At 38.3% G+C, this 21,430-nt stretch overlaps 1 protein-coding gene across 1 annotated transcript in view; it reads left to right on the top strand.

Annotated features, from left to right (window-relative positions):
- The window catches only part of Myo3a (myosin IIIA), a 240,776-nt gene that overhangs the window by 103,873 nt on the left and 115,473 nt on the right, over positions 1 to 21,430 (top strand). The window contains exon 11 of the mRNA XM_047521156.1: positions 19,803 to 19,902. Coding sequence (XP_047377112.1) covers positions 19,803 to 19,902 — 100 coding nt within the window. The remainder of the gene's footprint in view (positions 1 to 19,802; positions 19,903 to 21,430) is intronic.

Raw genomic sequence — 21,430 nt, 5'->3', positions numbered from 1 at the left:
TCTAGTAGATAGTTCTAGGGAAAAGAAAAAGGAGAAAGGAGCAAAAGCTCACATAATAGTAATTCTAATATTAACAGAGGTCAGTGATGGGTCTTGAGTATGGAAGGATGAGGAATTTGCTTCGGACCTGGTATATATCTAGTAAGCTGTGATAGGCAAGAAAATTAGTGGTTAGTTTTGGATATTTGGGGATGAGGAATCTATTGATATGTATTTATTTCTGTTTTGCAGATTTTCTTAAATTCTTTGGGCTTCACATATATTTGTGCATGTGTACTTACATTTTAAGTAATGTTTTATTTTAAAAGATTCCAGTTTTGTCTTGGCTAAAATCGAGGGTAAAGGAATTGTTCCTGTGAGGTGCTGGAAAGAAAGGTCTCGTAAAGGTACACCCAGTAAGCAGCAGATAAGTGGGGTAGGAGGGGAGGGTTCTAGCATCAGGAAATTTAGAAATATTCCTTTGTCTCTTTATTCACTGCTTCCCCTTATGGAAAAGGTCCCAGAATACAAGAAATAGATTTTAAACATGGTATCTAGGAATTTATTATGGGTTAGACAATTGAATAAGTACTCCCTGGAGAAGGTCATTATGAACACCTCTGTTCCTGAAGAGCATTAAATAAAGAAATTCAAATAAACAGGAAGAAAAATGCTAATGTGCACAAAAAAGACTAGAAATACTGTAATTCCAAGAGTAAGTTACGTCAATGCTTCAAACTTCTAGGGACTTCTAAGCAATTATTGACATAGTACCCCTTAACCGTCCTATGTTGTATATTCATATGTATATTTATTTGTATGTATGTTATGTTGTAAATATATTTTATAGTAGTTTTATGTGTAGAATTTGTCTCCTCATATAGGTTGTAAGCTCTGTAGAGCAGGATCCATGTCACCCCTTTACTCCTATAAACCACTTCCTCACCATTTCTTCATAGGTGCTTAGTGCTACTCATGATTTGACTGACAGTTAAAAATAAGACTTATTTTAGACTTTAGAGGAGGGCTGGGGAGATAGCTCAGTTGGTAGAGTGCTTGCCTCGCAAGCACAAGGCCCTGGGTTCAAACCCCAGCACCGCAAAAAAAGAAAAAAAAAAAGACTTTAGAGGAAACAAAAGGCCTTAGCATCATCTCTCTATAATTCCTACTCTCTTCCATCTATTTACCCTGCATTATATATTCTTTTCCTTTCCTGACTTTCTCTGGCTCATAGCCTCCATTCTGCGCAGCATACAGTAAGGCTGCTTGCTACCAACCAATCAGATAACTGGTTGCTTCTCCAGCCCTTCTCCTTTTCAGATCATATAATACTATCCTAGTCATATTTGCCTTTGCTTTGCTCATCATATTTTCCTTCTGGGTCAGTTGCTTTTTTCCTCGATACCTCACTTTCTTCCACAGCACTGAGGTCTCATGAATTTTTATATGTTTTGTGTTGTTAATGAATTGTTTCATTATTAAATATATGCATGTATCCAAAAATAAAAATAAAAAGTGAAGAACTATCACATTCACACAATCTGCCATCTATGTTAAATCATATAATTAGAGGACACTGAGACCAACAGGGAAAGTCAAAATCTCCCAACAGCGTATCATACTGCAGAAGAGCTGGCTAGAGCCCCCTTATCCTAACTCCTGGGTCAGAACCTGTCGGTAGGCACTACCCTCTTTTTTTCTCCAAAGAATAGTCGCACAATCACAGATTATTATCGCTGGAAAGGAATGCATAACATGGTTCCTTATTTTAGAGATCAAAAAACTAAAGCTTAGAGAAATCGAATGCTGCCTTCTGAGACAATAGTCTGTTAACAACCAGCCAGGGCCATAATTCAAAAGCCATTTTTAGGCCAGCGCTTTCACAAGTTTCTGTATTCTTCACTAGTAATAGAGGGTAACAATCACAAAATTGATTGATTGTTGTGGAGAATTTTGGTTTTTGTTTGATTTCTTTGAGTTACTCTGTATGGTTTACTTACAATGAGCATTAAGCTTACATTTTAGCCTGTCTCTGATATACTGCGATTGAAATTTGCATCACTGAGTAATATGTTCACTGGCCAAATAATTTTTGCCTATGTTTTCCCTAAGACTTTTTTTTTTTTTAATTAATGGTATAGAATGTGGAAACAACTACATTTAAAATGGTAGTTCCTGTAATCCCAGTGCCTTGGAAGGTGAGGCAGAAGGATTGCAAGTTCAAAGCTAGCCTTAGCAACTTAGCAAGGCCCTGAGCAACTTAATCTGTCTCAAAATAAAATATAAAAAGGGCTGGGGATGTGGCTCAGCAGTTAAACACCCCTGGATTCAATCCCTGATACAAAAAAAAGACAACGTATAGCATACTTCATATGTTTGGGATATAATCATTTAGAACAAGATTTAAATGACCTCTTGACATGGGTGTCAATGATCGTCAACGTGGTGGTGAGGTAGGGTTTTTCATGAATTGAATCAAAATGAACCTGTCCTCCTTTGCTTAATTGCTGGTGTTTAAAGGGTTAGATTCATTTTGATTCTGTTCTCGACGGTATCTGTCGTCCACCCTGCTTCTTTACCCCACCTTGGTACTGTCACTGTTCTTTTGTACCATCAGGGTTTGATACTCTTAGTTCTTCTAAAACTATAATTTATAGGGTTTTATGGTCTTTTTCTGTATTCTAATCAATTCAGTGCCTACCATAGTATTTTTCACTCTTACCCACCCCACTTTTCTGACATCTTTAATATTCTCTTGGTTACCTTCATTGTATCATCTGGTGTTTATTTCTGCAGTGCTTCAAACCCTGAATGCTTGAACTTGAAGTTCAGTTTAGTTGGGTAAAGATTTTCCTAGGTGACTATTACTTTTCCTCAAACATTACAAACACAGTTCACTATTTCTTTGGTAGTACAGATTGACCTTGAGAGACCCAAGGCAATGAGATTCTCCCCTTTGCTCATGGCTGACTTTTTTTAGTGAGGAAGCCCATGAAGTTTTCAGTACCTTTGCCAAGCAGTGTCTCGCTGTGGATTCTTCCATATGAGTTCTGCTTAAACCCGGTGGCAGCTCTCCTTGACTCACGAGATCGAATCTTGGTTCTCGTTCGTTGCTGATTAAGTCAGGACCCTTACCCTTCCTCTTGCTGTGATCAGTCATGTTTATTCTACATCTTGATGCTTCTTTTTAAAGGATGTGAAGTATCCTTTGTTTACTTCTATGATGGCATCAGAGTCATTTAAATAAAAATAAACATATATTAGAGCTATAAATTATTATATGGATTTTTGTTTTACAAAGAGAACAGCATATTGTATTTTGCAGTATGTTTATGAATTACTAATACAGTAATAAAGAATTACACATAGTCTTTTTTTTTCAAAAAAAATAACACACTATAAAGAACATTTTTTTGAGATTCACCGTCATGATTTGATTTTCTCTATTTTCTGAATTCACCCAGCTCAGTTTTCATCTCTCTCTGTTAGCTTATTTCTTCATTAAAGCTTTGTACTTTCTTTTAAAGAATTTTGCTTTTTAAATGAGAGATGGTGTTGGAGATGTCTTTTGAGAGATGGGAAACCTTTAACCTCAATGTTTTCCATGTTTCTTTCCTGTAGTGCCTGTTCTCCATCTGCTTTTTGGCTTTATGTTCTTAGTTCCTCCTCCTCGTCTTTTTGTTTGTTTGTTTGTTTGTTTGAGGGGGTGATGGGCAGGGTTCAGGATTTGCATAATGATGAGTGTCTTCTCCGTTGGCACTGAGAACAACCATATTCTAACCAAACCAAAACACAACAAAACACACTGTCTCAGGGGTGAAAGGATGATCCGAGAAGTCTTTAGTTTGGATTAGACAGATCTCGCCCTGGCACATCTACCCTCAGTTTTAAACCGTGAAGACGTCAGAGTACAGGGCCACTGAGCTGTGTGACCCCAGGCAGCACCCTATAGATTGCACTCTCTGTGGCTCACAGCACAAACACACAGTGGGAGTTATCATGCCGGTTTTTTATCATGATGTAGTAACCGTCGCTGTCCCTTCTCCTTCACTTGCCCAGCCCCCCTAAACCACCGACTACCCCTCTGCAGAAGTATCGATGGGTCACTGTCACCATGGTTCTCCTCAGCCCCCTGCCCCTTCCTCTCCTGCATGCTGAACTATCACCAGAGCCCTTTCCCACACCACCCATGGCCCACCAGTGTCCCTGTATCTGAGAGCTCTGAAGTGTCTCTCTCCCTCCCTCTCTCTCTCTCTCTCTCTCTCTCTCTCTCTCTCATTCTCTCTCTCTCTCTCTCTCTCTCTCTCTCCCTCTCTCTCTCTCTCTCTCTCCCTCTCTCTCTCTCTCCCTCCCTCCCTCTCTCTCTCTCTCTCTCTCCCTCCCTCCCTCTCTCTCTCTCTCCCTCTCTCTCTCTCCTACTCCGCAACCTGCTTCAGTTCCAGCAACCTACAGGCAGAGGTCAGGTGATGGTTCAGACCACAGTTTGCTCTGGCACAGGATCCACAGTGTCTTTGAACCGGCCTCTCACTCTTTAGTAAAATCAGTTACTAACCGAGGTCTAAGGAGTTCTGTGGTTCCCAGGTTCTTCTCTCAATTTTTAAACACAGGTTTCACAGTATTTAATAGTTATGCTTTACCGACTGTGATCTGAAAGTGTGACCATTTCTGTTTTTCATTAATGAAAAGCTTTTTCTGCTTATCATTCTTTTTCTCGTTTGGTGAGTTTCAAGGGAAAGAAACAACGACTTTACCTTGTGATTTAACTTGAAGAAACGCTGACCCAGTTTCTACATAAAATAAGACGGGGTGAGGTGGCTTACAGATGGCAATTCTTTTGACGCTTCTTATCGAATATGTGTTGATGAGATACTTAACATTGGTGTTTGTGTTGCCTCTTATTGAGCCTGGGCGTTTTCGGTGACTTCCTCAGCTAAAAGAATACAGATGAAGTAATGCTAGGATGTCTTTTTTTTTTTTTTTTTTTTATTGCACACAAATGGGATACATGTTGTTTCTCTATTTGTACATGGCGTAAAGGCATACCATTTGTGTAATCATAAATTTACATAGGGTAATGTTGGATTCATTCTGTTATTTTTTTCCCTTCCCCCCACCCCTCCCACCCCTCTTTTCCCTTTATACAGTCCTTCCTTCCTCCATTCTTGCCCCCCTCCCTAAACCTAACTCTAACCCTAACACTAACCCCTCCCACCCCTCATTATGTGTCCTCATCCACTTATTAGCGATATCATTCTTCCTTTGGTTTTTTGAGATTGGCTTATCTCACTTAGCATGATATTCTCCAGTTTCATCCATTTGCCTGCAAATGCCATAATTTTATCATTCGTTATGGCAGAGTAATATTCCATTGTATATATATATACCATATTTTCTTTGTACATTCATCAATTAAAGGACATCTAGGTTGGTTCCACAATCTGGCTATTGTGAACTGAGCAGCTATGAACATTGATGTGGCTGTATCTCTGTAATATGCTGATTTTAAGTCCTTTGGGTATAGGCCAAGGAGTGGGATAACTGGGTCAAATGGTGGTTCCATTCCAAGTTTTCTAAGGAGTCTCCACACCGCTTTCCAGAGTGGCTGCACTAATTTGCAGCCCCACCAGCAATGTATGAGTGTACCTTTCTCCCCACATCCTCTCCAACACCTGTTGTTGCTTGTATTCTTGATAATCGCCATTCTAATTGGGGTGAGATGGAATCTTAGGGTGGTTTTGATTTGCATTTCCCTTATTACTAGAGATGTTAAACATTTTTCCATATGTTTGTTGATTGCTTGTAGATCTTCTTCTGTGAAGTGTCTATTCATTTCCTTAGCCCATTTGTCGATTGGATTACTTGCATTCTTGGTGTAGAGTTTTTTGAGTTCTTTATAGATTCTGGAGATTAATGCTCTATCTGAAGTATGATTGGCAAAGATTTTCTCCCACTCTGTAGGCTCTTTCTTCGCATTGCTGATAGTTTCCTTTGCTGAGAGAAAGCTTTTTAGTTTGAATCTATCCCAGTTGTTAATTCTTGCTTTTATTTCTTGTGCTATTGGAGTCCTGTTGAGGAAGTCTGGTCCTAAGCCGACATGTTGAAGCTCTGGACCTACTTTTTCTTCTATAAGATGCAAGGTCTCTGGTCTGATTCCGAGATCCTTAATCCATTTTGAGTTTAGTTTCGTGCATGGTGAGAGATAGGGGTTTAGTTTCATTCTGTTGCATATGGATTTCCAATTCTCCCAGCACCATTTGTTGAAGAGGCTATCTTTTCTCCATTGCATATTTTTGGCCCCTTTGTCTAGTATGAGAAAATTGTATTTATTTGGGTTTGTGTCCGTGTCCTCTATTCTGTACCATTGATCCACCTTTCTATTTTGGTACCAATACCATGCCGTTTTTGTTACTATTGCTTTGTAGTAGAGTTGAAGATCTGATATTGCGATACCCCTGCTTCACTCTTTCTGCCAAGGATTGCTTTAGCTATTCTGGGTTTTTTATTCTTCCAGATGAATTTCATAATTTCTTGCTCTATTTCTGTAAGGTACATCATTGGGATTTTAATTGGAATTGCATTGAATCTGTATAGCACTTTTGGTAGTATGGCCATTTTGACAATATTAATTCTTCCTATCCAAGAACATGGGAGATCTTTCCATCTTCTAAGGTTTTCTTTAATTTCTTTCTTTAGTGTTCTGTAGTTCTCATTGTAGAGGTCTTTCACCTCTTTTGTGAGATTGATTCCCAAGTATTTTATTTTTTTCGAAGCTATTGTGAATGGGGTAGTTTTCCTAATTTCTCTTTCTGAAGATTCATCGTTTATGTATAGAAATGCCTTAGATTTATGTGCATTGATCTTATATCCCGCTACTTTACTGAATTCACTTATGAGTTCTAAAAGTTTTCTGGTGGAATTTCCAGGTTTCTTTAAATATATAATCATGTCATCAGCGAACAGGGATAGTTTGAATTCTTCTTTTCCTATTCGTATCCCTTTAATTTCTTTGGTCTGTCTGATTGCTCTGGCTAGAGTCTCAAGGACGATGTTGAATAGAAGTGGTGAAAGAGGGCATCCCTGCCTTGTTCCAGTTTTTAGAGGGAATGCTTTCAGTTTTTCACCATTTAGAATAATATTAACCATGGGCTTAGCGTAGATGGCCTTTACAATGTTAAGGAATGTTCCCACTATCCCTATTTTTTCTAGTGTTTTGAGCATGAAGGGATGCTGTATTTTATCAAATGCTTTTTCTGCATCTATCGAAATAATCATGTGATTCTTGACTTTAAGTCTATTGATATGGTGAATGACATTTATTGATTTCCTGATGTTGAACCAACCTTGCATCCCTGGGATGAAACCCACTTGATCATGGTGCACTATCTTTTTAATATGTTTTTGTATGCGATTAGCTAAAATTTTGTTGAGAATTTTTGCGTCGATGTTCATTAAGGATATTGGTCTGAAATTTTCTTTCCTCTATGTATCTCTGTCTGGTTTAGGTATCAGGGTAATATTGGCTTCATAGAATGAGTTTGGGAGGGTTCCCTCCTCTTCTATTTTATGGAATACTTTGAGAAGTATTGGAATGAGCTCTTCTTTAAAAGTTTTGTAGAACTCGGCTGAGAACCCATCTGGTCCTGGACTTTTCTTTGTTGGTAGGCTTTTGATGACTTCTTCTATTTCATTACTTGAAATTGGTCTATTTAAATCGTGTATGTCCTCCTCGTTCAGTTTAGGCAATTCATATGTCTCTAGAAACCTGTTGATGTCTTCGAAATTTTCTATTTTGTTGGAGTATAGATTTTCAAAATAGCTTCTAATTATGTTTTGTATTTCAGTCGTGTCTGTTGTGATATTTCCTTGTTCATTCCGAATTTTAGTGATTTGGGTTTTCTCTCGTCTTCTCTTTGTTAGTGTGGCTAAAGGTTTATCAATTTTGTTTATTTTTTCGAAGAACCAACTATTTATTTTGTCAATTTTTTGTATTGTTTCTTTTGTTTCAGTTTCGTTGATTTCAGCTCTCAGTTTAACTATTTCCTGTCTTCTACCACTTTTGGTGTTGGTCTGTTTTTCTTTTTCTAGGGCTTTGAGCTGTAGTGTTAGGTCGTTGATTTTTTGAGTTTTACTTCTTTTATTAAATGCGCTCCATGAAATAAATCTTCCCCTAAGTACTGCTTTCATAGTGTCCCAGAGATTTTGATATGATGTTTCTTTGTTCTCATTTACCTCTAAGAATTTTTTAATTTCCTTCCTAATATCTTTTGTTATCCATTCATCATATAATAGCATATTGTTTAATCTCCAGGTATTGGAGTAGTTTCTGTTTTTTACTCTTTCATTTATTTCTAACTTCAATCCATTATGATCTGATAGAATACAAGCTAGTGTCTCTATCTTCTTGTATTTGCTGACATTAGCTTTGTGGCATAATATATGGTCTATTTTAGAGAAGGATCCATGTGCTGCTGAGAAGAGAGTGTATTCGCTCTTGGTTGGATGGTATATTCTATAAATGTCTGTTAAGTCTAAATTATTGAATGTGTTATTGAGATCTATGGTTTCTTTGTTCAATTTTTGTTTGGAAGATCTGTCCAGTGGTGAGAGAGGCATGTTAAAATCACCTAGTATTATTGTGTTATGGTCTATTTGGTTTCTAAAATTGAGAAGGATTTGTTTAACATACATGGATGAGCCACTGTTTGGGGCATAGATGTTTATGATTTTTATATCTTGCTGATTCATGCTTCCCTTAAGCAGTATGAAATGTCCTTCCTTATCCCTTCTGATTGACATTGGCTTGAAGTCCACATTATCTGAAATGAGGATGGATACTCCAGCTTTTTTGCTGAGTCCATGTGCATGGTATGTTTTTCCCCATCCTTTCACCTTTAGTCTATGGGTATCTCTTTCTATGAGGTGAGTCTCTTGCAGGCAACATATTGTTGGACCTTTCTTTTTAATCCAATCCGCCAGTCTATGTCTTTTGATTGATGAATTCAGGCCATTAACATTCAGGGTTATTACTGAGATATGATTTGTATTCCCGGTCATTTGGTTCATATTTAAAATTTTATTTATTTATTTATTTATTTTTTGACACATCTTGGTTCCTCCTTTATTTGACAGTTCCTTTAGGATAATTCCTCCCTTTGCTGATTTGCTTCTTTGTTTTTTATCTCTTCCTCATGGAATATTTTGCTGAGAATGTTCTGTAATGCTGGCTTTCTTTTTGTAAATTCTTTTAGCTTTTGTTTATCATGAAAAGATTTTATTTCATCGTCAAATTTGAAGGTAAGCTTTGCTGGGTATAAGATTCTCGGTTGGCATCCATTTTCTTTCAGAGCTTGAAAAATGTTGTTCCAGGCCCTTCTAGCTTTTAGGGTCTGGATTGAAAAATCTGCTGATATTCTTATTGGTTTCCCTCTGAATGTAATTTGGTTCTTTTCTCTCACAGCCTTTAAAATTCTGTCTTTATTTTGTATGTTAGGTATTTTCATTATAATGTGCCTTGGTGTGGGTCTGTTGTAATTTTGTGTATTTGGAGTCCTATAAGCCTCTTGAACTTGATTTTCCATTTCATTCTTCAGATTTGGGAAATTTTCTGATATTATTTCATTGAATAGATTGTTCATTCCTTTGGTTTGTTTCTCTAAGCCTTCCTCAATCCCAATAATTCTCAAATTTGGCCTTTTCATGATATCCCATAGTTCTTGGAGATTCTGTTCATGATTTCTTACCATTTTCTCTGTTTGTTCAACTTTGTTTTCGAGGTTAAATATTTTGTCTTCAATATCTGAAGTTCTGTCTTCCAGGTGTTCTATCCTATTGGTTATGCTTTCTATGGAGTTCTTAATTTGGTTTATTGTTTCCTTCATTTCAAGGATTTCTGTTTGGTTTTTTTTCAATATCTCTAACTCTTTATTGAAATGATCTTTTGCTTCTTGAATTTGCTCTGTTAACTGTCGATTGGTGCGATCATTCAATGCCTGCATTTGCTCTTTCATCTCATCATTCAATGCCTGCATTTGCTCTTTCATCTCATCGTTTGCTTCCCTAATCATTTTAATTATGTACATTCTGAACTCCCTTTCTGTCATTTCTTCTGCCATGCTGTCGTTGGATTTTATTGATGTAACATCTAGATTTGTTTGGGGCATTTTCTTCCCTTGTTTTCTCATATTGTTCAGGAATCAGTGGGTCATTAAGATATTGCAGATTTCCTCTATCGACTTATAATGTCCCTGAAGATTGCTAGTATATGCCCTCTTATCCTTCAGTAGCCTGAAGTCTTGGAGGAAGTTGATAATGCGGAGCTCCACAAAGAAGCTGCCTCTCTAGGATGGTGACCCTCAGGTGGCATATATTCCCTGCTAGTGGTCAGAGGTGTCTCCACTCGTTGACCAATGGTCATCCAACGGGGAACTAGGCTGCGGGCTGAGGCAAGGCCTATTTGTGCCTGTGTCTCTGGTTTAACCGTCCCTGTGGGAAAACCTCTCCCGGTAGGGAAGACTCACTCGGTGGGAACGTCTCGCTGGTCAGTTCCCCTCCTAGAGGTTCCCGTCAATCTACAACTGCCGCCTGGGCTGGGCTGTCTTCCTCTGCAACGTTCCCAGGGGCCCGGACCTACCTCCTGGGCCTGGGAGCCTCACCCTCCGCAGGCGAATCTCCTTAGGCTGCCTCTCCCAGATAATCTGCCCGCAGTCCTGGAAACTTCGCTCCGCCCCTAGGCGTGTCTCTGTGTAGCTCTTCCAGCAAGAAGCCACCTAGCTCCTGGGACCCCTACTCTGCACCTAATCGCCTGGCTATGCGGCCCCTCCCCTGAGCCACCACCTGGAGCCCCGTACAATAGCTCCGATACCCAGAGACCCGCCACACACCTCCTCCACCGGACAGCAGCCCGGTTTCCGACGCAGTCACTAGGAGTCCAAGCAACTCACTTCGCGTCTCCTCCTCCCGCCAACCTCCCGTAGCCCTAGGCAGTCACTCCAAGCCCAAGTGACCCGCCCTGTTCCTCCTCCTCCTCCTCGGGGTAGCCCCCTGGGTGTTCAGGGGCGGTGGCTCCGAGACCAAGTGACCCACCGCGCTCCTCCTCCAGGCAGGCCACCGGTGTTCAGGAGCGGTCGCTTTTAGTCCAATCAACTCACCACTCGCCTCCTCCTCTGGCAACCGCCTGTGGCTCTGATGCAGTCGCTCCTAGACCAAGCGACCTGCCGCGCTTCTCCTCTTCCTCCGGACAACCCCCTGGTGTTCGGAAGCGGTCGTTCTGAGTCCAAACAGCTCGCCACGCAGTTCCTCCTCCGGCAACCGCCTGTGGCTCTGATGCAGTCGCTCCTAGACCAAGCGACCTGCCGCGCTTCTCCTCTTCCTCCGGACAACCCCCTGGTGTTCGGAAGCGGTCGTTCTGAGTCCAAACAGCTCGCCATGCAGTTCCTCCTCCGGCAACCGCCTGTGGCTCTGATGCAGTCACTCCTAGACCAAGCCACCTGCCACGCTTCTCCTCTTCCTCCGGGCAGCCCCCCGGTGTTCAGAAGCAATTATTCTGAGTCTAAGCAGCTCACCACGCAGCTCCTCCTCAGGCAGCCGCCCGGAGCCCCAGTAGTTGCTCCGAGTCCAAGTGCTGTGCTGAGCCGCCTCCTCTACGATGATCCCAGTTGTCCGTGTTTACCGCTCCATCGGGGGGAGGGGTGTCTCGCCGAGCAACTCCACTTCACAAATTCCCTGCGTTCCGGGGCTACCACCCCATCCGGGACGCCTCCCCAACGGGAGAGACTCACCCGGCGGCTTTGAGTTGGTCCCAAGTCTCTCACTATCTCCTCTTTTGAATCCTGCGTCCTGGAGCAACGTGAAATGCAGCCGCCCTCTAGTCCGCCATCTTGAAACCCCCTGCTAGGATGTCTTGAACCCAAACCTTAATAAACTAAGTGTCCACTTCACCTCTCTTGGAACATTGAGAGCCCTGAACTGCCATGAAATTAGGGCCAATCTTGAAACCACCGTGCCAAGATCCCACGTGGAGATACTCCTGAACCAGTAGGCACCATTCCTAATTTCATATTTCAAATGAAGGACTTCACCCCAGAGCACATAAGTAGAAAATTAATGTTGCCCCCTGGAATTGTGCTGTAGAGATGTGTGAACCAGGGAAAATTTTTGAAGACATTTGCTTTGCAGCTCAAATAAATTACCTCTTTGGTACTAGCTATGTAAACATGATTTTAGCACAAATAGGGAATTAAATAGAGTTAAAAATCCATCCCTGCTTCATAGTTAAATGATCCAAGTCTTAGCCTGAAAGACTTTGTTCTCCTAAGTACTTTCACATGAAGTTGCATTCACATAAAAATGTACTCGGCAAATCGATATAAGCATGTTTCCCTAAAGTTCACATCAAGTAATGTATTAATTCCTTGGTATCTTCAGCATCATTCCATGAAATATTGTTTTGCTTTCATATTCAATATTAAAATATGCTAACTACAAATAGGGAAATTTAAGTTTTATTAAATATTAGAACCACATTTACAAATTCTGAAAGTTTATATCAGATTCCCAGATTTCTATAATGTTAGTTTCTGATGATGTTCTAGAAATCATTAAAAATTTTCCTGATAGCGTAGGCCATTTTTAGCTACATTAAATTGACTCAGTTCTTACATGTTTTTAAAATATTTGTAGGTTTTCTTGAAATTTTCAATTATTTTATTTAAAGAGGCTCCTGAAAATTATTACATTTGATTTCATGGAATAATATACCATGAATCCAATAAGTATATATAAATCAATAGGGAGAAATAAAACACATTTTACTATAAATAGAACAATTTCCTGAAAAATTTTGGATGTACTTTTCTTTTTTTGCCTTTTCTCTTAAAAGAATTAGCCTATTTCAAAAATGTAGAGAAACACACACACACACACACATACACACAAGAGATTATCAGAACCTTAACCTACATTTTTGAAGGTTGCAAGAAAAATTGCAATATTGCCTCTTTGTTTCTTTTCTTTCAAATCAGCAGTGGCCTAGAATTTGACTGAATCCAATTTTGCTATTGTTTCCATAAGAAAAGACACATTTGCATAGACATACATTTACTACCTAATTCTGCAATATTCCATAGGTGAAGGGACACTGAGTATAGATAGATCATAATTATATATATATATAATAATTATATATATAATATTTTAATAATAATAATTTAATTATTATAATTATATATATAATATATAATATATATAATATATATATTTTGTTTGTTTGTTTGTTTGTTTGGCAGTGAAGCAAGATGTATGGGTGGAATGAAGTACAGAAAAACTGTTTTCACTTAGTGTCATCACATTTTAAATCCTCTAAATACATTTTCCCGTCATGTCAACTACCTTAGTTGTAAAAAAAAAAAATCTATTGATAGTAACTTACTGGAAAATTTATGTTTTAAAGTAGATACAAATTTTAATCATTGTTTTTGATAGGGAAGGGGAGAGAAAAAATTTTAAGGACAGTAGTCAATATTTAGAACAACATATTTTATTCTCTGGAATTTGAAATGTCATGCCCTCATTCCTTACTACAGCCACGTTAAGCTTTATCTCTGACTGCTCAGATGCTCTAATCTTGTTTGCTTCCCCATTTATTTTTCTCATCTCTGCCAAAAGAGAAAAGAAGAAAAAAGTGCTGAGTTTAACAGAATTTTTGGTTTTGGAAGATTCTAATTCACTTTGAAGTTAAGAATTATATATTTATATAAATACGGCTGGATTTTTTTTTTTAGGTGAAAAAAATTTCAAGTTAAAACCACCTGTGTTGTATCCAAAAGAAAGAAAGGGAAGTAATTAAATACCTAACCATGACAATTCTGATCTTGGAAGCAGAATCTAGAATAGAATACCATTATTTCATGGTTAATTCTTACATAAACTTGATATAAATCATTCCCTTAAAATGTCATATATGTATAGATATACACACACACTTATATACACGTCTATCTATATCCTATATGTGTATTTGCAGTTCTTCTTAACATCCATAGAGGGTTGATTCCAGGACTACTCCCACCTATGCAACCACAACTACAGAAATCCACAGTTGCCCAAATCTGTTTATAAAACAGGCAGTATTTACATATGACCTATGCACATTCTCCCATATGCTTTCATTATCTCTAGATTACTTATAGATTACCTGTGATACTTAATACAAAGTAAATACTACGTAAAACAGGAAAAAATATGTACAAGTTCAGTACAGACACAGTTTTATTCAGGTATTTTTAGTACATGATTGGTTGAATCCATGAAATCGGAGCCTGTAACTATAGGAAGCCAAATGTATATATGATACATACATGCATATTATGTATACATATAACATATGTATCTATGTATACATATATGATCCACATACACATATATAGAGAAAGAAAACTAGACTGAGATGTGGATGTGTTTCCTAACTATAGATGATAATTTAGTCCCTTATATTTATTCAGATAATGTGATGAGTGCCATGCCTTCTGTTTTGGGAGCATGCTAACTTTAAAATACCAATTAAATATCATAATAGCATTATCAAGTAGATAGTTTGATGTACTAGCCTGGACTTCAGGAGAGAAGACCATGTCGGAGATAGTTTTTCAGTAATTTGCTTACTGAACTATTCAGTGCCACGGCATTGGATGAGGTCACTAAATGTGAGTGTTGAGAAAGAGAAGCGAAGTCCCAGGATAGACCTCTGGGAGACACCGACATTCAGGAACTAGCAGAGGAGCCAGAATTGGAGCTAGAGGGAGCCCAGGGAATGTGGGCTTACTGCAAGCCACATGAACAAAGCATTTCAATAAAGAATAGTCAACTTTGCTAAATCATGCTGAGTATTCCAGAAAAGCAGAGTAACATTGAATTTAGTCGCACACAGCTTGACAAGAGTTGTCTTGGCACAATGGGGTAGAGGCAGCCCCAGCTGGGAAAGATAGAGGAGAGAGGAGAGGAGATGTGGAAGAAGAGGTGGGAAATATGAACTGTCTTTTAGAAGCTCAGCTGTGGCGGAATGAGAATGGAGCGGAGCTGTGAAGCATGGAGGATCAAGGGAGAAAACTTTTTAAAGGTGGGAGTTTCAGGGTGCCATTGTACACTGGTGGAAGAAAATGGTCAATGATGCATATGGCAGGGGATCATCACAGCAATGAGTCCTGGAGAAAGCAAGTGCACAGAAGAATAGTTGGCCTTTGCTCAAAGAAGGAACAGTTCCTCCGCTAGAACTGGGAAGGAGGTAGAATAAGTTAATGCAAATGTGAAATTCTTTCTACTTTGTTTAAAATTACCCAATGGAGTATGAGTTATGGTTATCAGCTGAGAGTTCCTGTACAGATTTTTATCTGCTTCCAACCTCATGCTTCCTTCAAACATTGTTGTCATTTTTTGAATACACATTTATCTGTCTATACTCAAGAACATCTATAAAGATGTATATGTGAAAGAGGGAGGCAAATTAAAACTTGAGTGGGTGCTGGGTGACTATGACATCTGTCATTCCAGTTGTTGCCACAGTGATCCAGTGATCTGGCTGACCAGACTCATGTGCTTTCTTCTCCACTGTCATTTTTAAACAACACACTGGGCCAAAGGAGTCAAACTGCAGATAGGAAAAGAAAAAAAGAAAAAAGAAACTAGTCTTCCAGGGTACAACAACAGAGGAGCCTGTATTCCCATTGATACTACCAGTTGTCTTTGTTACTGAAATTTAAAGATGGATAAGGAAACTAACACAATAACATTGATGAGATTTATGTTTAACAAAGGATTGCAATTCTACCCTAGTGGCTCCTGAATCACCTTATGTGATAGAGGCTGTTATTTACAAGAGTATTTTTAACCAAAGTAAAAGCAAATAAAGCTGTTCCATTATAATACTACAACTAAATAGTAAGGATGAGCATTTAACACTGGGCAGCAATAGTTGTTTCTTTTTTGAGTGTGTTGAACTGAAACACAAGTGAAGCTATAATAACCACCCCTGAGGGTATTTGTGACCTTTGTCAACACAGAAAGAAAATATTTATAGTCTGAAGCTATGCTTCTGCAGTATTACAGAGTAAATGAAAAATATAATCTGGTTAACAAGCTGTATTTCTCACAAGAGGACAGAAATCTTAGAGGATTCTGACTTTGCTTTCTCCAAGCCTTACAGAAGATAAACATTTAATAAACCAACAAGAGTGTTAACCAATTCTGTACAATGAAGGCAAAAAGAAAAGACTGAAAGTATAAAATTATCTCAAAACTTATAGATACCTTTTATTTGAGCATCTCAATTGTTTATAACTGGAGCCAATTTTTTTTCCCTTTGGTCCCACAGTAGAACACTATTTAGTAAAAACAATATATTTACTCTTTTAGCCAAGAAATAGATTTCAGCACTCACCATTTGTAGGAATTTGGTCTAGGGGCATGAGATATATCAGTCAGCAAATTAAAGCAAAACAGAAAACAAAACAAACAAACAAAAAAAAACCCTATCCTCATGGGGCTAATATATATATGGGAAGACTCAGATAATACCTATAAGTGAATGATATATTATTAGTTATTTATATAATAGAAGATAGTGATGCATACAGGTACACAAAGATGAAAAAAACTGCTTCTGTCCACAAGTTTCTCACAGACTGGCAGAAATGAAAAACATATATAGACCTAATTAAATGTGAGAACTTCTCTGCTAGTGGTGTATGCTCTCTGGAAAGTCCTTCAACAACTCCACAGGGAGGTTGAATTTAAGCCAGACTTGGAAGGATAAATAAAACTTTGCCAGGCATGGAAGGGAAAACGATTCCAGGTAGAGAAAACAGAATGAATGAAATGCAGAGCCTTGAAATTACTTGGCCTATTGGGAGATGTTCTGTCCAGAGATGATGGACAGCCAGTGAGCCTGGAAAGGTTGTGCAGGATGAGAGAGGGCTTGAATTTCATGCCAAGAAAATGTTAAGTTATGCTGTAGAAAATGGAGAGCCATCTGGGGTTTTTAGTCATCATAGTAACCAAATCGTTTTTAAGTTTTTGACAGTACCAAAAGCATCGTGGAGGGTGATTTCATAGGAGGGAGGGTACCAGCCAACCAAATATTGATGTCCCTGTTCATCACCATCTGCTTCTTGTCATTCTTCAGTAACAGTCTCAAACTGCCAAATGGGCCCATAAAGCACAGAAGAAAAATTCAGGGCCCTCCACTTCAGTTAAATGGATAATTGGATTTCTTTCTGTTTTCTTATAAGGTATATATCAAAATGATTGTACTTGCTTAAATCTCTTGGGAAAGAGGGAAATAAATAAGAGAATACCTGGTACATTCAGCAAATATGGAAATCAACTGTGCAAATCCTGTGCCAGAAGTTCTTATAGAATATATTCCCTTTTATTCAGCTAACATTTATTGAGGAACTGTTATGTTTTAAATAATTCACTTTTTTATGGTCTACAACAAGGAACTAAGACTTTTGAGTCTTGGAACTCTCATTTTAATCAGGGATTCAAACATTAACTATATTATCCATACAACTATTAGTGCATAATTTCAAATTGTATGTGCTATAAAAATTATGAAGGAATTAAGGATGGCAAATAGGATTAAGACACTATTCCTATCAGTAGACACAAGTCCTTCATCAGGTATGTGACTTGCAGATATTTTTTCCATCTGTATTTTGTTTTCTTAACAGTTTCTTTTGCAAAACAGTAGCTAGGAATTTAGTGAAGTCCAACTTACCAACTTTTTCTTTCATGGATGGTGGTGTTGGTTTTGCATCTAAAAACTTATTGTTAAACACAAGGGTATCTCTTTTCTCCTATGTTGTCTTCTTTGAGTTTTGTATAAGATACATATAGATACAAAATTTCTATAAGTTTGACATCTTGCATGTAGGTATGTGATCCATTTTGAGTTACTATTTGTGAAAGAGTAAGCTCAGCTTCTCATTTCTTTCTTTTTTTCTTATTGTGTATGGTTATCCAAGTGTTTCACCATATGTTGAAATGAACTTCCTGTCGGAGGAGCATTCTAAAAGCGATAATGAATTCTTTTAAAAGGATAATACCAGCAAACACATGGGTGACTGAAAGGACTTAACCAAGGATTCTGAGAGGTTTAAAAGAGAAGGCATTTGAGGTATACTGTGAAAACAGAATGAAATTTCATCACACAGATGAGATAAAAACAAAGGGATATATGGAGGGAGAGAGCTCAGGAGACGTAAAAGAAACAGGGACAAATTCATTTAAGCTCAAGTAAAAAGTGTTTTGCAGCAAATATACCAGGACGACAGATTCGATGATATTATGGAAGACTTTGAATGCCAAGACAAGGAGTTGCTTACAGCTAGCCATTCAAACTCACTCATTCATTGAGTGACTACTATAAGCCAGTTGCTCTTAGTAGATGATGGGACACAGCAGGGAATTATGCTGGTACTCCATCTCACCAAGTTTACAGTCTGATGGGAGGAGAAAGACAATAAACACACACAGAAAGATATACACATGAGAAAGAGACAGACAGACAGAGAGGCAATATAGAAAGAGAGGCTGATGGGAAGTTCTGGATAGATGGTGTTAATTTACATGGCTTGTCCAGGAAAGGACTCTGATCAGCGCAGTATTAAAAGAGGCCTGTAGGAAATGAGGGGAGGCTTGATAGCTATCAGAGGGAATAGCTAGTCCAAGTCTGCACATTAGAAGTGTGCTTAACATATTTAAGCAATGACAAGGAAGACAATGTGGATGGAATGAGTTAGCAGAGGAGACAATGTTAGAGAAAGAAGGGGGTGACGGGAGTTGGGGCTGATGCACAAATCTTCTAGGGCTTTGTAGCAGAGCCTTTGGATGTTGCTTTGTAATGGGAAGGCAGGAGTTCAGAGCCAAGCAGTAGCATGATGTTTTAAAGGGTTCCCCTGGCTACATGGTGAGAAGAGTGCAGGAAGGCAGAGGTGAGAGCGGGGAAACTACCCGGAGTCTGTGGTTGTAGTCATGGGATGCAGTGTGGTGGAGGTGACAGTGCTGAGAATCGTCTAGTCCTAGATAAAAGTGAGGATGGAGCTGGCGGGATGTGTATCTAGGTTGCATGAGAAGTGTCAGAAAAAGAAGAGCCAAGGGTGTCTCTGAGGTCTTTGTCGTGAATGATTAGACGAGCAGGGTCTGGGCGGGTGGGCAGGAGTGTAGCTGGGGGTGTGGTAGGTGTGCCTAGTAGACTTCAGGGGGAAGCACTGAATAAACAAGTGGATGTCTGGGTTAGGGTTAGGGTTAGGGTCCCTGTAGCAGTGGCTCTTACAGCTATGAAAAAAAAAAAAAGAAAAGAAAAGAAATGAGTGTGGGGGGAAATATTTCCAAGAACTGAAGCTCAGGAGACCCCCAAAATGTGACAGAAAGATAAGTTAGGGCAAAGAACACATAACTGGAGATGCCAATGAAGCAAGGAAGAGAATCAAGAAAAATGTTCAGGACCCCAAGACAAATGTGTTCATAACAGATTGACTCACACCTAGGAACTTAGAGGGAGTTTTTAATTTGTAGCAAATTAAGAACAATTCTGGACAGAAGTTATGGTCCCTCTTAATCATTCATGAATAGAGTTTTATATGTGGCATTTTTCCAATGGAGATGAGAAAACAAACTGCGAGGATCAAATTATTAGGGTGTTTTCAGGTATGCTATCATTGTATTTGGTAAACAGAATCATGGCAGGCTTTGGTCTCATATGTATTTAAAACTTATTTCTGCTCTGATCAGTATTAAGTTTTTAAATCAGAAATGATTTTTCTCCACAGACATGAACGCATTCACACCAAGAAAGGCAACTTAAACAGATCTCTAATTTCACATCTGAAGGATGTAGATGATTTAGCCACCCTAGAAGTTCTAGATGAGGTAAGAATTCAGTTTAATTAAACTTAGACGTTCCAGATTTTTAAAAAATTTATTGGAATGATGGGGACAGGGAATTCTTTGAATACCATCTGTACGTCTCAGACTTTGTCTTCTAACTTCCTGATTATCTCTTCCATCTTCAGTTTTAATATATAGAACTCCCAATTTTGGATCCTTGCAGCCCAATGTCATTTTTTTTTTTAATGCTCAAATGAAAAGGTTGTGAGGTTCCCCCAAGCATGAGTTGTTGTGTCACAGATCTTTCTTTGTCTGAATTATTTCTAGGAATCTCAATGGTATCATTTACCAAGAGGCAAAATATAGTCTGCCTCTTATAGCCACCATGTATAATCCTCTCCAGCTCCAGCCCTCTGTGACAGACTCAAAGACCTCTGTGATACCTCAGGAGCTTCCCGTTACCCTGATCTGACCCTCCTGGCATAGAAAGCCCCTGTTCTCACCCAGCTTACCTTTTAGAGCACTGAATTCTGTTTGGAATTCCTCATCTCAATTATCTCAGTAATATTTCAAGTATCTTGTGTGAAGGGTACAAAATTAAGTCTGTAAATTATAATCTCAGCCTTCTTTCCCCTCATCCCTCTTTATTCTGGATAATTAGAGAAATATTCTAGATCATTAGAGAAATAAATGTTCTCATTGCAGTAAAATTTAGGACTTCTATCCAGCCTCATCCATATAGCTTTTTATTTCTTAATCTTTCCAATATATGTCTGAACATTTTACTCAGAAGTACAACAAATCAAGAGGCCTGTTCTGAACACAAGTCATCTGCTATATATCAAATTTTCCAATTATGTAAATTCCTAGGCTTGTGGATTATAAAGGTTTCACTAATCATGTTGCTGACAATATATTAATGTAGTAAGTACTGAATTTGTTTCTTTCTGTTGTCTAGGTTATATTTTGTTCCTTTTTTTCATGTACTATATAAATGATGATTTCTGACACTATTAAAATTGATCCATTTAATCACATGATTTTCAACTATGAGAGTTATGTTTTTGAATTTTTCCCTCTGCTTACACATTTGGGCTTACTGGAAAATTTGATGTATATGTGTGTATATACATATACACACATATACACGCATATTGTTACATATTATTTGTAACAATGTGTTATGAGAATGCATTATAACAATATGCAACATTGTGTTAATGTGTTATGTCTATGTTATATGTTTAATATATTGCATCCTTGTTATATGACTTTCAAGGTAATAAGTAAATGTAGTAGGTGAAGGAACAAGAAAGAACACTAGCAAAGCCATTGAAAATATAGTGAACATGATTTTATTTCAAATCCAACTAATTCAACAGTTTGGTGGGATATAATAATATGTATGTATGTTCCATATTGTATGTGTATGGCATAATATGTTGCATGCAGATATAGTATGTCCTTTGGAAAATGTGGTTTACAATGACATTCTTCTTCAACTCTCAGAAACCAAAGAAAATGCCTGTTAAATAGATGGGTACTTGCACATCTGATGTTATGTTGCTTA

The sequence above is a fragment of the Sciurus carolinensis genome, chromosome 12 (genome assembly GCF_902686445.1).
Source record: "Sciurus carolinensis chromosome 12, mSciCar1.2, whole genome shotgun sequence".
NCBI lineage: Eukaryota > Metazoa > Chordata > Mammalia > Rodentia > Sciuridae > Sciurus > Sciurus carolinensis.
This window is presented reverse-complemented; position numbering and strand designations above follow the sequence as displayed.